Source organism: Chelon labrosus (assembly GCF_963514085.1).
Source record: "Chelon labrosus genome assembly, chromosome: 2".
Lineage (NCBI taxonomy): Eukaryota > Metazoa > Chordata > Actinopteri > Mugiliformes > Mugilidae > Chelon > Chelon labrosus.
This window is the reverse complement of record NC_140338.1, coordinates 31,398,762-31,413,802: the sequence shown is the minus strand read 5'-3', so window position 1 is coordinate 31,413,802 and position 15,041 is coordinate 31,398,762. Positions and strand designations below refer to the sequence as shown.

The 15,041-nt window shown below is 38.3% G+C and overlaps 1 protein-coding gene across 2 annotated transcripts; it reads right to left on the bottom strand.

Annotated features, from left to right (window-relative positions):
* Positions 1-1,242: 1,242 nt before the first annotated feature.
* On the bottom strand, positions 1,243-15,033 carry acox1 (acyl-CoA oxidase 1, palmitoyl). 2 transcript variants are annotated; one of them, XM_084565698.1, is made up of 14 exons: positions 14,817-15,033; positions 13,909-14,068; positions 12,591-12,751; positions 9,431-9,538; positions 9,103-9,222; positions 8,850-8,965; positions 8,298-8,467; positions 7,642-7,804; positions 7,043-7,233; positions 5,981-6,160; positions 5,263-5,368; positions 4,754-4,897; positions 4,272-4,478; positions 1,243-3,651 (listed from the first exon to the last, which is right to left on the bottom strand). In XM_084565698.1, the coding sequence occupies exons 1-14, from the start codon at positions 14,923-14,925 to the stop codon at positions 3,601-3,603; spliced, it is 1,986 nt and encodes a 661-aa protein (XP_084421824.1). In that variant the 5' UTR covers positions 14,926-15,033; the 3' UTR covers positions 1,243-3,600. The 2 variants fall into 2 exon arrangements, with proteins under 2 accessions (XP_084421824.1, XP_084421823.1); XM_084565697.1 differs by lacking the exon at positions 12,591-12,751 and adding an exon at positions 10,574-10,734 and having other exon boundaries at positions 14,817-15,032.
* Between the last annotated feature and the right edge of the window lie 8 nt (positions 15,034-15,041).

Below are 15,041 nucleotides of genomic sequence, written 5' to 3'. Positions count from 1 at the left end.
TAGTTTTAATTATCCTTTACAGACTGCTACATTTGCAAGGCATGGAAGCAAAGAGGAGACATAATTATAAACACATTTATGAGTTTTGAATTTCATCTTTAATCGAGGTCTTTGAATTCCACTTTAGAGCAGAAATGGGCCACCATTTTAACAATTCATGCAAAAAAAAGAGAAGAAGGTTCCCCTGAAGGGAACAGCCGAAAGGAAAAGACGATGCAAAAAACTGCAATAAAAATAGTCTAAAAATAAAACACTAACAATCTACAGTATACTGAAGGCTTTTCAAAGAAAAACACGTCAGTGTACTTACATTTGACAGTTCATTCAGGCCCATGTCCATTCTCTGATGAGTCACAACTGTTTTGGAGGCACAAGGCAGACTTACAAAATATTAGGAAGGTGGTCATAATGTTATGCCTGATCGGTGTATGTTACCACAGATGTGTTTCCAAAGATATCAATAGGCCTATACAGCAGGTTGGCAGGTGTTATAATTTCCCCCCACGTTGGTGACTTCAAACATCACGGTAGTCTGGTAATTTCTGACTAAAGAACTGGATTAAGGGTGTTAATTTGTGTGAATTGGGTGAAATAGGGGTCAGTGTAACTCAGCATAGTCAACCTCTCTTCCCATATATTATTGTTTTATATATATATATATATATATATATATTATCCAGATTATGGATGTCTTGATCAGTATCAAGAATGATCAGATGGAATCAGTGTGTCTTCAGCCAAGCCAGCTCTTTTGTAGTTATCTGTTTTTGGTCTGCCATAAACTAAAACCACATCAAAGCGTCTTCTTCTGTTTTAACTGCAGATGGATAAAGAGGCCAAAAATATAATAACAAAGCTACATTTCCACAGCTACATTTTGAATGTCACTTTAAAGGGAGATTACACATTTGGAGGACTTTCAGAAAAACGGTTATTGTCAGAGTCGATACTTTTTTCCTGGGTGTTGCCCACAAACTGCAAGAGCCACATAATCTCAACAGCATTTTTTATCAGAATATTCACTGACCAGCCTAATGTTAGGTGGGTGCCCCTTTTTCCTCCCAAAGAAGCTCTGACCTGATCTGTCACTATTACATGAGGAAAAGTAACCCTTCACTCCTGTGAGGCCTCCATGGATCAGAGTCCAGCACGTCCCACAGATTCATCTGGTTGAATTCAGAGGCTGTGAACTGTGGAGGCATGATCTGCAACAACGCTTAGATAGGCGGTACGTGTCAGATTTAGATCTACATGAATGACAGGACCCAAGGTCTCCCAGCAGATCATTACCCAAAGCATCCCACTACCTCTTCACATAGTGCATCCTTGTGCCATGTGTTCCCCCAGATAAGCAACGCACACGCACCCGGCCATGCACGCCCTATAAAAATGAGACTCATCAGACCAGGCTACCTTCATCCTTTGCTCTGTCCAGTGCTTTCAGATGTTCTCAGACCAGGAACACCCCACAAGATTTGCAGTTTTGGAGATGCTCTGACCCAGTCGTCTAGCCATCATAATTTGGTGTTTGTTGAGTTATTTTCCAAAGTAGACTCCTAGTGGGCTTGAAAGTCAATTCACCACTAGATCAAGAAAAAACATAACACACACCCATTGATTATTATTGTTTTTATTAATATATTTAAGGTCACATTATTTAGCAACAATTAAAATCCTGTTGTCAAATCATCATCGTTCAATAAAACATGTCGACATATAATCACACAATAACGCTTAACAAATAGCTTAGTCATTACATATGGGTAACTGTACCCTTCTAGCATAAATGAAATGATTAAAGGTTTGCGAAAATAGAGAATTTAACTGCTAGGAACCTTGTGAGAAAACATACTTCCTTCAATTAAAAGTCCCTCAGGCACATAAATATCACACAAATCATGTTTACAATTTACAGTGAGGCTTTAGATTTAAGCTCTCCCTTTTAACTACAGTGTCAGTACAGTCACAAAATCCCCCAAAATTAGTAGTTCTCTTCCTACTTTATTCAGCCTTAGGATTTGTTTGCTAACGGAGAAAAAATATACTGCAGTCTGAGATAAACAAAAAAGAAAATTCTAATGTTATGTTTCTGTGTGCTCAGTCAATAATAACAGATTTTCCTAACATGTTTTTATGAAACTGGAAAACTGAAAAAAACTGAAAACTAGATTGTATTAATCTGAAAAAAATCTCAAACTTACTTTAGTATGAGGGTTAGAAGGAATTGAATATCACAGCACAGTAACTGTGATTTTATTACAAGTTCGTAGTCTAAAATGAGCTTGATTAAAAAGATTTAAAAAAAAATCCATGAAGAGGTTGACTGGGGTGCAACCCTTATTGTATATAAGGAGAATACTAATGCACACATACTTAAATGCTCAAAAAGTGCCAGAAATTCATACTGCTGGTCCTCAAAGGGGCTTTTTACACCCGACAGCTTCCATCATTACCTGAAGCAGCCTTTCAGTATAATCATTCATTCCAGTGATGCAACACACATCATTATACATTATGAGAAATCAGTGAGTGAATCTTAAAGCCTTAAGTGCTGAAGTCTTTAGGCCCAAATCATTCCACGTTATCATCTATACAGTGTCTGCTGTATGATGAGCCTCTCGATAGTCCCCTCAGCTCACCTTATATTTATTAAGGAGTAGTTAGAATAACCAACACACTAGTCTGTAAAAATGGATAATTAAGTATGACAATGTTATCACAACAGATGTGATAGGTGTTGGATATGAACTCAGTGTATATGCTGACGTGTTATCTAACAACAGTATTTCATAGGAATCAATTTGTCAGTGAAAACAGTGTTCATTTTTTGTTTACATCAGTGGACTCATATTCATGTATGGAGTACGGAGTCGTCAGACATTGGAGTTGTTAGCCATTGAGAAATGTCATGACAAATCAGTTCCTCTTAATAAGAATAAGAAATTGCAGCAAAAAGTGCTGCGTTTGTGCTGAAATAACATGTTGGTCCTTGTAGTTGGTGCAAACAACTGAAAAGAAATGACTTTGCAGTTTGTTTTTTATCCATGTTATGTAACATTCATAATGACATTCTGTTCTTACATTCCCATCTTGACTGGCTCAGAGAGGCTCCAGGCACGCAGCAGAAAGCGAAGATGATGAAACATGTGATGATTTATTACAGATGTTCTGTACAAAGATCGTGGAAATTTAAAACTGTAAATACATGATTGTTTTTCAGTATTTTTAAAGCGAGGTTTCTGGGCTCCAAATGCCAACTTTATTTAATTAGTTCACTTTATCAGTTTTCATTTCTGTTTTTTATTCCAGTTCCCAATAACATCGTCTCACACCCTGACCTGACTTTTTTATCCACTATAATCTCCCCTATTTTGCCTCTATGAAGTTAGTGTAATGGCTTTGAGAGGCTGATTGTTTTCAGATTTACCTAAGATGAAAGACAGAAAAGGAAATAAGGCCAGCATCCTGGTAAGTACCAGTTGATGGCAAGTGAGAGCCATCATATGGTTGATATGATGGGTTAGTACAGTTAAGATTGTGCCTATGTGCACCATGAGAAGTTGTAGGGTCATAGCCAGGAGTTAAGGTTCAAGGGTCAGCTCACAGTTTGGACCGCAGTGGCTTCAGGTACTTGTGATAGGATTCGTGGACCTGAAGATGACAAAGACATATGGAGTTTTAAGCTGAAATAATGCACACGAACTTGAGCTGAAACATGTACACAATCACAAACACTAGATTTGCAGCTATACTCTGTGGTCTGTTTTGAGTATCCTTTGATGCCAAATAAAAAAAGGTATTTAGGTCATTCCGTCTTGTGACTATGTTACATCATAATGCATAGCCTGTCTCTATGGGTCAGAAGAAATGCAAATGTTATTGAGAGGGGACAAAACAAACATATTGTTATTGCAAAAATATCCAGAAAAAAAACACACCATAACCTTTCAGGGCTCTGTAGGTTTTTATGTCGCTATTTACATCCATTTATGTAAAGCTGGAATTTTTGTTTAAACTCATCAAACTTGAATGGCAACAAAATTCCAGTGCGAAAAATCATCACATGACACCTACATGAGAATATGCGTCAATAATAACAGTCAGAGGTCGTCATTTATCATTGTTGATTGGTTGCCAAGCTTTTAAAGGGTGAGTCTTCTCTCCCTCCATGAGCGAGACAGTGGCATGTGACAAAATTAAACGAAGAGTAACCTTCCACTGAAAATGATCAACAGTGAATGATGACACAGCTATTGTTTTACTCCACTGACCTGTGTTTTGTTGAGAGGAGAGCGTCGAGCCCACTCAAACATGTTTTCATAAACATTCCCATCATATCGTCCCAGGACTGAATTCAGCTTCTTGTCGTGGACGTCAAAGGCATCCACTAGCGCCACAGCATTTGGCCTCAGCTTAGACAGCAGCTCTTTGATACGCACAGAACTCTGTAGCACCTGGGGCACACTCAGAAGTCCAGCCTGAAAAAATATAGCCATACAGACAAATATATTGTCCATTTTAAACAAAATCTTGTGATGGCGGAACATGAATCATAAGGCTTATATATGCTTTTCAACTGAAAGTTCAACTGCTTAAACTAATTATTTTTATTACACAGCGAATAAAACACATGAGACATACAGATACAAAGCACAAAGACACAATTTTGTTGGACACTGTTTCCAACACATGTAATATGATGAACCACTGCCCGTGAACCATATTGTTTCTACATGATGATAAGTTTACTGACCAGTAGGAAGTCTCCAGAGTTCTTTGTGATGCCATTCAGGGCGTAGAGCAGAGCCAGGTTTGACAGTACTGAGTGTATCGCTGTGTCACCAACCTCTCCCAGCTTATCAGTAAAGAGCTTCACTACAACATAGTGACAGTGGGCCTGCAGACGAACAACAGGTAAAAAAGTGCATGAATAAACAGAACAGCACTGCGTGTGATACAGAGTGGGGAATTGTTAACATGTGACCGTGTAGGGACAGAAATAACATGCCGTCATGTAAATAAGGCTATTTAGTTTGTTTAATAAAAGAACAAGGTAGAGACCTGTCCTACAGGAAAGGTAACCTTAAATGACTTCTGTTGTGATCTGGCATTGTAAAGAAAATAAAATAAAAAAAAATTAACAAGGGAGGTGTTGGTGGCTGTGGGGGGGCATTTAATAAAGAGATGAAAAAGTACATCTGGTCTGAGATTTTTGTACAGTTCAATAGTCATATGCGCGCACACACACAAAACTGAACTCACATCGGAGGCTCTGACAAGATCAATTGCGCTGTTGTTCCAGGCGTCCTCCTGGCTCTTCCTGCGCTGCAACTCCTGTTGGATGCTCTTTGCTGCCAGATCTACTAGGCTATAAACATAGACACATAACGTGCATTAATTAAAGTTGCCATGCAAGTAAATTTAAAAACATAAAGACACTTTATACCTCCCCAACTTAAACACCAATCCTAAATTATTCTTGTTTGGCACATATTCATTTCACCTGAAATCTGAAACTAATAAACTATCATCAATACATTCTATACTTCTTAAATCAAGGGATAGGAGTAATCAGCCTTATCGGAAGTGCAGAAGAAATAATTACTAAGACCCAGTCAGCCTTTGTCTTGTATCCCTTAGATGTCTGAATTGGCAGGCCACATTTTGTCACCTTCCACCAGACTGGCTTAGCTACTCTGTGTGCTCATCACAGCTGACACTGCCAAATGGGTTTAGATGTGAATGAGGCTCACAGAATGCAGTGATATGATCAGCAGAGTATTTAATGTCATGCACAGAAAATGACAAAGGCAGAAATTTGGGTGACACTTATTGGACATTAAGAGGAAACCCATATTAAATATCTAAACAATGAGTACAAAATCTTACCAGGTATACATATATTTAAACCACAAATAAAAACACAGACTGCAGTCCAAGAAATTGGGTTATATTCTTCTCTATTATGGTTATGTCTTACATGGCCGCTCGGAGTTTGTAGACCTCCACCAAGCTGGTCAGGTCATTGATGTCAACCACTGTTGGTCTGGCAGCAACAGGCTGTGGTTGCAACCTCCGATCTCCTGCTTCATTCAGGTACGACACGATGCCACTCAGCTGCTGGCCTGCCTTAGCCTGCCGGTAGCTCTTCACCAAGTATCTGCACAAGCAAATGTTGAGTGCAATCACAGTTGAGTGTTTAACAGTTAAACTTAGGTACGTGAACTAGCTAATGTTTACAAGAATGGAAAGTCATACCCAGATATAATATTTATTGTGGCTACTGTTCTTTTTTCAAGTCAGTTCTTTCAAAACATCATCATCATCATCATCGTATCATTCACGCAAGATGATGATTTTAGAAAGAGAGTTTCGTATTACACTATCAAAGCTGATTTTCAATGTCTAATTTATGTCAGTCTATCGGAAGGCAAGACAAGATAGTACATGGCATTCAGGCTTGTTGTAATCTTTTCACTAACCCCAAATACAAGCACAGGTTCATACTGCAGCCTATTGATCCTATTTTATACCTATTCAGAACACTTTTGTCCTTCATGTGGGTACTGTGTAATAAAATATTTCAAGAACATTTCAAGAAGGAAACAATGTCTATTCAAAGGGCAAAATATCACATAACAGTTTTCTGAAATATAATTGCTGACCTTTATAGCACTGGTGGTACAGACCTATAAATGCTATCAAAGTCATATAAAAAATGCCCATGTTTGTTTTTAGAGGAGGAGTGACGGCGTGTACAATTGTGATGCCGTGGGTATATGCATATCTTTGTATTTGTCTGGGTCTAGCTCTGGTTGTCCCAAAATGCCCAACAGAAATTATCCATCAGAAAGTATATACTTCTGTGTGTGCATGCCAGCCTGCCATCTGAGTACCTGTACTAACAAGGACACAGCTTAGGAATATAAAAGTCCTCCTATTATATGATCACTCTAATGACACAGTAATAACAAAAGCATTTCTGGAGGTGGAAAACTGGGCAGGATGTGAACTTTGTGGTGACATTTGTGTGGTGAGTAACCTGGCAGTCTGCAGCATCATGACTGTGTTCTCTCCCTCATAGGTGCAGGTGGGGGTGAACTCGACGTAAATGTCTGGCAAGGCACTGCTTCGAGAGTAACCGTGGCCACCACATGACATGCGGCACACTTCGATGGCAGAGTTGGTCTCCCACGTGGTAAAGGCTTTCAGACCCGCAGAAAGGGCATGGAGCTGTAGATGAGAAAAGAGGCTGAAAATGGTTTCATGCTAGCTTTAACACATTTATGTAGTATATTTATTTATTTAGATTAGTATTTGATCTGAGCAAGTGGTGTCTGTTTTGTGTGTGTCCAAGATGGTATTGCTATCACCAAGCAACCTATCTGGAGTCATATACCTCCCCAAAATGTTTAGATTGAGTGATGCTAATCTATGACATTGTCAATCAATATGCATCATTCCCAGTCAGACAGTCAGCATTAAGATTCGATCAAACCCTATTTGTGGATTAAAATTAAAATAGACACAAATAGACACACAAAGAACAGCACACGCATAGTACAACATACCCAAATCATTTATAAAGTGTTTCAATGATAATGTGCATTCATGCATTTTTTGTCATTGTCTAGTCAGTACCTCAGGCAGCTCACTGAAGTCGCCCTGGTTGATGTCTCCTGTGATGCGTTGGTAGGTCTGTTGCATATACTGGCCAACAAATGTGAAGGCATAGGCCGTAGCCAGCAGAGGAAACAGCTTGTACTGCTGTGTCTGATAGTCAAGAATCTGAGGTTCTGGCTCTCTGTGGAATAGTAACAGACATGTTTCTCTTGTCTCATACATAGTTGCACTTCCATCTGATACATGACAGTGTGGTAAAAAAAAAAAAAAATTAAAAATTGAGAGCCATTTCCATTTGCTGTTGGCATTAAGATGTCATTTCTGAACCTATCATGATCATTTTAATGTGCTCAATGCCCTGTTAAATATGACTTATTCAGTTCAAAAGTTGTAAATATTGGGGTCTTAACTGACATTTTTTCACCCTGTTATTTACTTCATATCATCACATAACATACATTATGTTTTTGTTTCCTGTATAAAACACTGTGTTATTCTAAGTGAACATTCATAAATGGCTTTTATTTTATTTCACCGTATTTGGAACCTTATAACTTGGTTGAGCATGCACTACCTTATTCATTTGTTTGTTTTATCATGGAACTTCTGAGTTAAGTGACGTTAGTGTAATTGTTTACTGCAGTGCCTTTATGAACTCATTTACACGAACTGACCCAGGTCGGATTTCAGACTGGTGACGAACAGCACTGTAGCGGATGGCAATGGTGCAGGACTTCACTAAGGCCCGAGCTGACTCGCCAACAATCATGGAGCGGATGAACACCATGGTCCCGTAGGTCAGCTTGGCACTTGGTGGCTTCATATAGGTTCCATCTGGGTCCACCTAGTGGAGAGACAGAGTCATTTTATGCAGATGCTTCAGGAGCTCTACAACACAGGCAAGTTACTATATGTACATTATGCACACCACTTCTAAATCATTATTTTAATGCTGTACTCAGGATTTTAGAATAAATCTAACATCATTTCCACTCAGTAAAGGAAATATGCAATATACTGTTACATCTTTACAAAGTAAATATGTATTGCATACATACAGTCTATTAATAATAACTGTAAATAAGTTTTGCAAGACATTTGCAGCTTTACTGATGACAACGATACTTCCACAAAATAAAATCCAGAACTCCCCAACGAAATTGAGACAGTTTCTTAAAGCAAACCGATGCTGTTTCAAGGTAGATACTCATATAATGTCATATCACCTTGGCGTATTTCATCAGCATGTTCTCCCGTGGAATTCGTACATTCTCTAATTTCAGGAAGCCATTGTCAACTTCATTAAAGCCAAACTTGGGGCCGATGTCTCCAACTACAATGCCTAAGAAGAGTCAAAGAGAGAGTAAGAAGGCATGTGACATAGTCCGACATCAAAAGTGAGTTAGTGTCAGGAAGGAACAAGAGTAGGACTGTCTTTACCACAAACACCACCTCCAGAAAGACATCAGACTGTGTTACCTGGCAGGGGTTCATGTGTGTTCATGTCGCGGATGGGTACGATGAAAGCATGCAGACCATGGCAATTTCCAAGACTATAGAGCTGTGCTAAAACTATGGCATGGTTGGAGGTCTTTCCAACTAGAAAGAAAGACAGAGAGAGAGATTAGAGAGAGATGTTAATCTTTCTATGTCTGAAAGCAGTCACATTCTGAACGAAATATTACATCAGTTATCTTCCTTTATTATTAACGAAATCATTTATGACCTGAGAAATGCTGCTACAACCAAATGAACTCTAGTCATAGCCAACAACAGAGTAGAAACATGACAGTGTAAATGTACTTACGTCCTCCAGGCCACCATTTGATGGAGCTGACCGTGGGACTATTCAAGACAAACTCCTGTGTGGCTGGGTCATATGTGGCTGTGGTCTCCAGTCCTCTGAGGTGTGTGCCTAGAGAGACACGACATATCAAAGTCTAACAAACACAGTCACAAGCACAGGCTATAAATGAAAGTCAAAAAATGAATGAATACTTGTGGACAATAAGAGATTCATTTGTTTAGCATATTTAAGACTGCCATTATTAACAGGCATAAAACTAACCACTAATATGACAAGACTGAAGATTAATCATACAGGAAAAAATAATAGTTAAAGATAATGGATAGAAAACATGTTAAGCCCTTGGAGTTTAAAATATTGCTGATATAATTTCAGTGAAATAAAATTTAGGCATTTCAAAGACTGATAGATTGATAAAAAGAAGTAACACAGTGTAGACTGTAGGTGTTTGACAGATCGTAATATGTTACAGTTATGTTTCAATCTATGTCATGTCTACAGCATCTTGCTGTACTGGTCTACAGCTGAAGAGAGACTCCCCTCATATGCTAAAACAAACATATGAACAATTAAAGATTGTTAGTAAAGAAAAAAAAGATGGGCTTGTAATAGAGAGAGGGGGGTAGTTTGTCTACAACTGGTGGTTGGGGAGCAAGACAGTGACAGAAATTTGTATACAAAACTCACATTTTAAACAAACTCATTTGCATAGCTGTGATCACCAAAACTGAAACTTTCTAAGGACACCAGTGGTCCGATGGTTTGAAAATTAATTGTCTGTTTCAACAAATAAAACATTTAACATATTATCTTTCAAGGTTGTGCTCAAACTATAATGTCGAACACTATGGATGATTACAATATACATTTTGGTTGCACCATTTGATATAAAAGTAACAGCAAATCAAGTTTAATTGTTAATTAGTTTAAGTGTCTAAGTGTTATTTCTCTTTGGCAGACAGATTGTTAAAAGACATTTAGTATTAAACTAGCATTTAGCGTACGCATTGAATTGCAACGAAAAATCGAATTATAAATCGAATAAAAAACAATTTTGGGGTATACAGAGAATGCAAAGAAATCATCCAAGACATCCAAGAATAATCCAAGCAGTATTGTTCTGGACTGCTCTGTTCATTTTACCGTGGCCCATCTCAGTCTGAGCATAGGTGCCGATGATCTCTAGGTTCCAGGCGGGCATGAAGAAACGGTCTATTTGCTCTGGGGTGGCCTGGTTGAGCAGTGTAGGCAGGAACATCCCCAGATGGAGATCCAAGGGCTCTGGCCTGTCTGGGTGCACACATCTTGGCCACGCAACACAGGGGCAAACGGAAAAGAAAAGCAGGAGGGAGATGCAAAGGGAAATTTTGATGGAAACCATTTAATGAAAGGTTTAAGCCAATGTAAGGGCAGATAAATGAAAAGAGAATGATAAAATATTTTCAATTGACAAGTGGGATAAAATTGCGAAAGAATTGATAAGGTTCAAATGAAGACAATGTCAGGGAGGAAATAGGGTTGAGACAGGTTGTGGCAGCAAGCAGAAGAGACAGAAGTGACAAAGACAAATTAAAACAGCTTGTGAGCATTACATGCAAATTGGGATTGCTGATTTGATCATATGGTCCTAATTTGACTTGAAACCCAACTTATTTGATATCAGTTTAAATGTTTAGTAACTCCATCAGTAGATTTTACAATGCCACACATCAGGTATGTAGAAGCCAGTTCTGAGTTTAGACTATGCTGCAGGTGTTCACTGTTTCATCCGAGCAAAGCAAATAATAGTTTGCTTTGTTCAAACATGCCTCTTAACAAGCTCACTATCTGGATGTTCCACAAGTCTGGCAACTGAATTAATTAATTTTCTCAGTGTCAGTGGATACAAACATGGCGGCACTGAAAATCGGTACACTGACAAGATAATAGATATTTTGGACACTAGAATCAAGTCCTTGCAGATAATAACGGATAGGTACATTCATTTTGAACAATACTGTTTTAGGATTATCTATGTGACAAAACCACAGACAGCGACAGTACCCACCACCCTAAAACAGCATGAATAAGATTAGTAGACCAATTAAAATATCATGTACTAAGTCACCTTTTCCTACCGTTTTCTGGAGGAAACAAGGAACTGAGATGATAATCAGCAGACTAATTTATAATAAAAACAGTTGAAGCAGTTGCATTATACACATTAGATATAAATAGATGGTTGTCTGGGACTCTAGTCCAAATCAAATATCAGTCCTAAACTTTCAGTGTAGCTTTGCACAGATTTACAAATTCTTAACGACATTCATTTGGCTTTATTACAAAAAGCCAACAAACAATAGCTGGCTTGGCCTACATTTTCTCTCACACAGATCTGCCAGACTCTCAGATTACAAAGAGACATTTCAGAGGCCTCATTATGTGTTCCTAGACCACATATTTCAGCAGCACATAATGTTGCTTCTCTTGCTTTGGATGCCAGATTACACGATAAACAAGGAAGTTCTTCTAACCCATTGCAGTTTAAGGGTCCAAATATCTTCAAGTTAATACGCCATTTCTGTCAATGGCCAAACCAAAGACAAACTAAACTATTAAGACTTATTAGATTACTGATTAGAATTAATTGGACACCGAGTTCATGATTTGTAAACAGATGGAAAACAATCAAAGTAGATCAATGAAAATACACACAAGCTTCATCATTAAGTAAAAAAGAAAGGAGATGTTTGTGAGAGGGAAAGCAGTAGAACTAAATAATGTTGATGGGAACATGTTTTGCACAACTAATTTCATTTTAAGCTGCTACACAACTTGAAATTGTTAGGTGCAACCAATAATGGAACTATATTCATAACATGAACACAGCTATGTGCACTTGACGAAGAAGAAATGATCATTAGTTGTTAGAAGAACATGTAACACAGTTGTCATGACATTCATGCAACTACTGGAATTTTCTACATGATTTTGGATCTGTCAAACACATACAAGAAATCTACAGTACTACCCTTGGTACTAATCAGTTTTTGCCTTTTGGTTAAACATTGGCATGCTACGCCATGAAAAACACTCATTCTAATTTGTGCTGTTTAAGCACAGAGTAAGGGCCTTCAGAAAATATCAAGTAAATAATTTTAAGTCTATGTCCAGGACTAACCGTGACCAAGCTCAGTCTGGGCATATGTGCCTATAGCCTGGAAGGACTCTGCCAGAGGCAACCATTTCTTGGACTGCTCAGGGTCACACTGGCTGTACAGGGTTGGGAGGAACATGGCAAAGTGCAGCCCCATGGCTTCTTGCTGGTTGCCTTTGACCATACTAGATGAAGGGAAGGTGTAGGACACACAACTGAAGTTCAGATTCACTGTTACTCAAATGTAAGACAACTGGTGTATTTTCTGACTCACTACGTTCTGGAAAGCCTGAAAGAGACTGTGCTATTACAGCTGACATCCAAGATTATCACCTACATGCAATTTAGTAACCTGTTTGGATGAGGTACTTGTCATTTAGTATTGTCCGAAAGATTAAACAAGTAATTTTCAGATTAAAAATCTCCTGGCTGATGACTTTCTGGAAAATGATCGGAGTACTGATAGTACTAACAAGGAAGAGATTTTCCACACATGACCTATTCTACAATAATGAGGGCAAGCAAAAAACAAGTGGTCCAAATAGGAGTATTTAAAAATGATGGCTGAGGAAAACAAACTGCATGTACATCTAAGGAGCTGACAGAATGATTGTGTAGAAACAAAGCACACTGAAAGTTTGAACTAAATCTGAAAAAGATCATCTGACAAGCGAAACCAGTTTAGGAGCATTTGTAGTCTGTGATAAAGTACACGTAAAGTTGTACAGTATCACAGAGCTCAACCAACATATGATTGACAGTGTCAACAAAAAATGTACACGTAATGCTCCTGAAGGCAGCACTATCTGAAAAGATTGCGTATTATATTGCAGTTTCTGGTATAACTGCTCAAAGCTAGGAACTAGCATGCCCTCTGACACAGTTTATTCTAATGAACTTTGTTCCAACTGAGTTTGTCCGCTTAAGAGTCACACAGATAGTGGGTCAGGTTATATAACGCATTTCTTCAAAGTAAGTAATTTATTCAAATTTGATACTGTCACTGGACAGTTAATGGATACTAACCATAACACGGTAAAATGATCCATAAAATGAAGTTATAATAGTTAAAATACAACAAGTAAATAAAATATGATTCATTTGTGACCAGTATTACATTTGAACAAAATGTAGGTATGCATAATTGTAAAAGACTCCATCCATATAATAATCCCTATCATTTCTTACTCTTTTGATAAATGTTAATCTTCTTTTGAGTCCCTTAAGTACAAACTGTGACTTGACTGTGTCTGGTCACAATGACATCGACACATTATAAGCGTGTTTGTGCTTGCAAGCTAGATAAGTGCCAGCCTCATGTGTTGACTTTATTACCACATACTTCTTATAGTAGTAGATCTCCTCTGGGTCAGCGATGCCATACTCTCTGAGTTTCAGGATCATTTGGGCACTTTTTCTAACAGCCTGGTCATAGCGCTCACTGCGGGACAGGAAGTTTGGGTCCTCCTCCTTAAAGTCTGGGTCGCTGAAAACCAGTGACTCTACAGTGGGAAAAATTTAATCAGAAATCCATACATCCATGCATGATCCAGAAAGTGCTTGTTCCGGAAGAACTGAGGAGATGGAGCCTATATAGAGCACACATTTGTAGGCCAAGCACATAATATATGCATTTAATTGAAACCTTCTTTTGTCTATTTGGAGGTGTATCATTTGCTGCACTCAAGCACCTGGCAAATTAACTGATAATAAAAATGTTTGCAGCAAGCTGAGTAAGTATGCAGACATGGAAAATGACATGCATAAAAAAGCTTATTTAACAGCTGTCATATTTTTACATACCAACAAGCATATGCACACGTAGACTCGACTAGGTCAGACATAAAATAGCACAGACTTTGAAAAGGGGCTTTGTACCTACTGTAAAGTACGTGTTGACCAACTATTATAAGGAAGTTTGGCAAATTATACTGAAGCCGAATCTACCACGGGGACACACCAAATCATCGTAACATACTTAACTTTACTGACACCTCCTTAAACGGACCACACGGGAGTATACTTTCTAAAAAAACGTCGAAATGTGATACAACGTATGTCATTGAACGTTATCAGGTGGCCGACACAGCTTTTAGCAACTCGTTAGCTTGTGACAGCGTTGTTAGGTTAACGTTAGCTCTTACTTTTTGTAGGCAAATATCATTACAGTTCAGTTATAACATTCAGTTGTAACAAGTGTTTCCAGTAATGAGCAACAGTTATGCAGCAAACGAGACATTTTAAACTCACCAATTTGTCGTCTTCTTTTGGTTTTTTCTGGGCCCCCGTCCAAAATATTGGTCAGTTTTTCGACGTCAAAAGTGGCGTTTTCCCGCTCTTTGGTAATATCAGGATTCATGGCTGTATAGCAGACTGGAAACAATAATTACTGTGGAAGAATATAAACAAAACTGTTACGTATTACCAGTTAACCTCCTGCAACCCAACGAGTTTTCTTGAAACGGACCGCTTTGT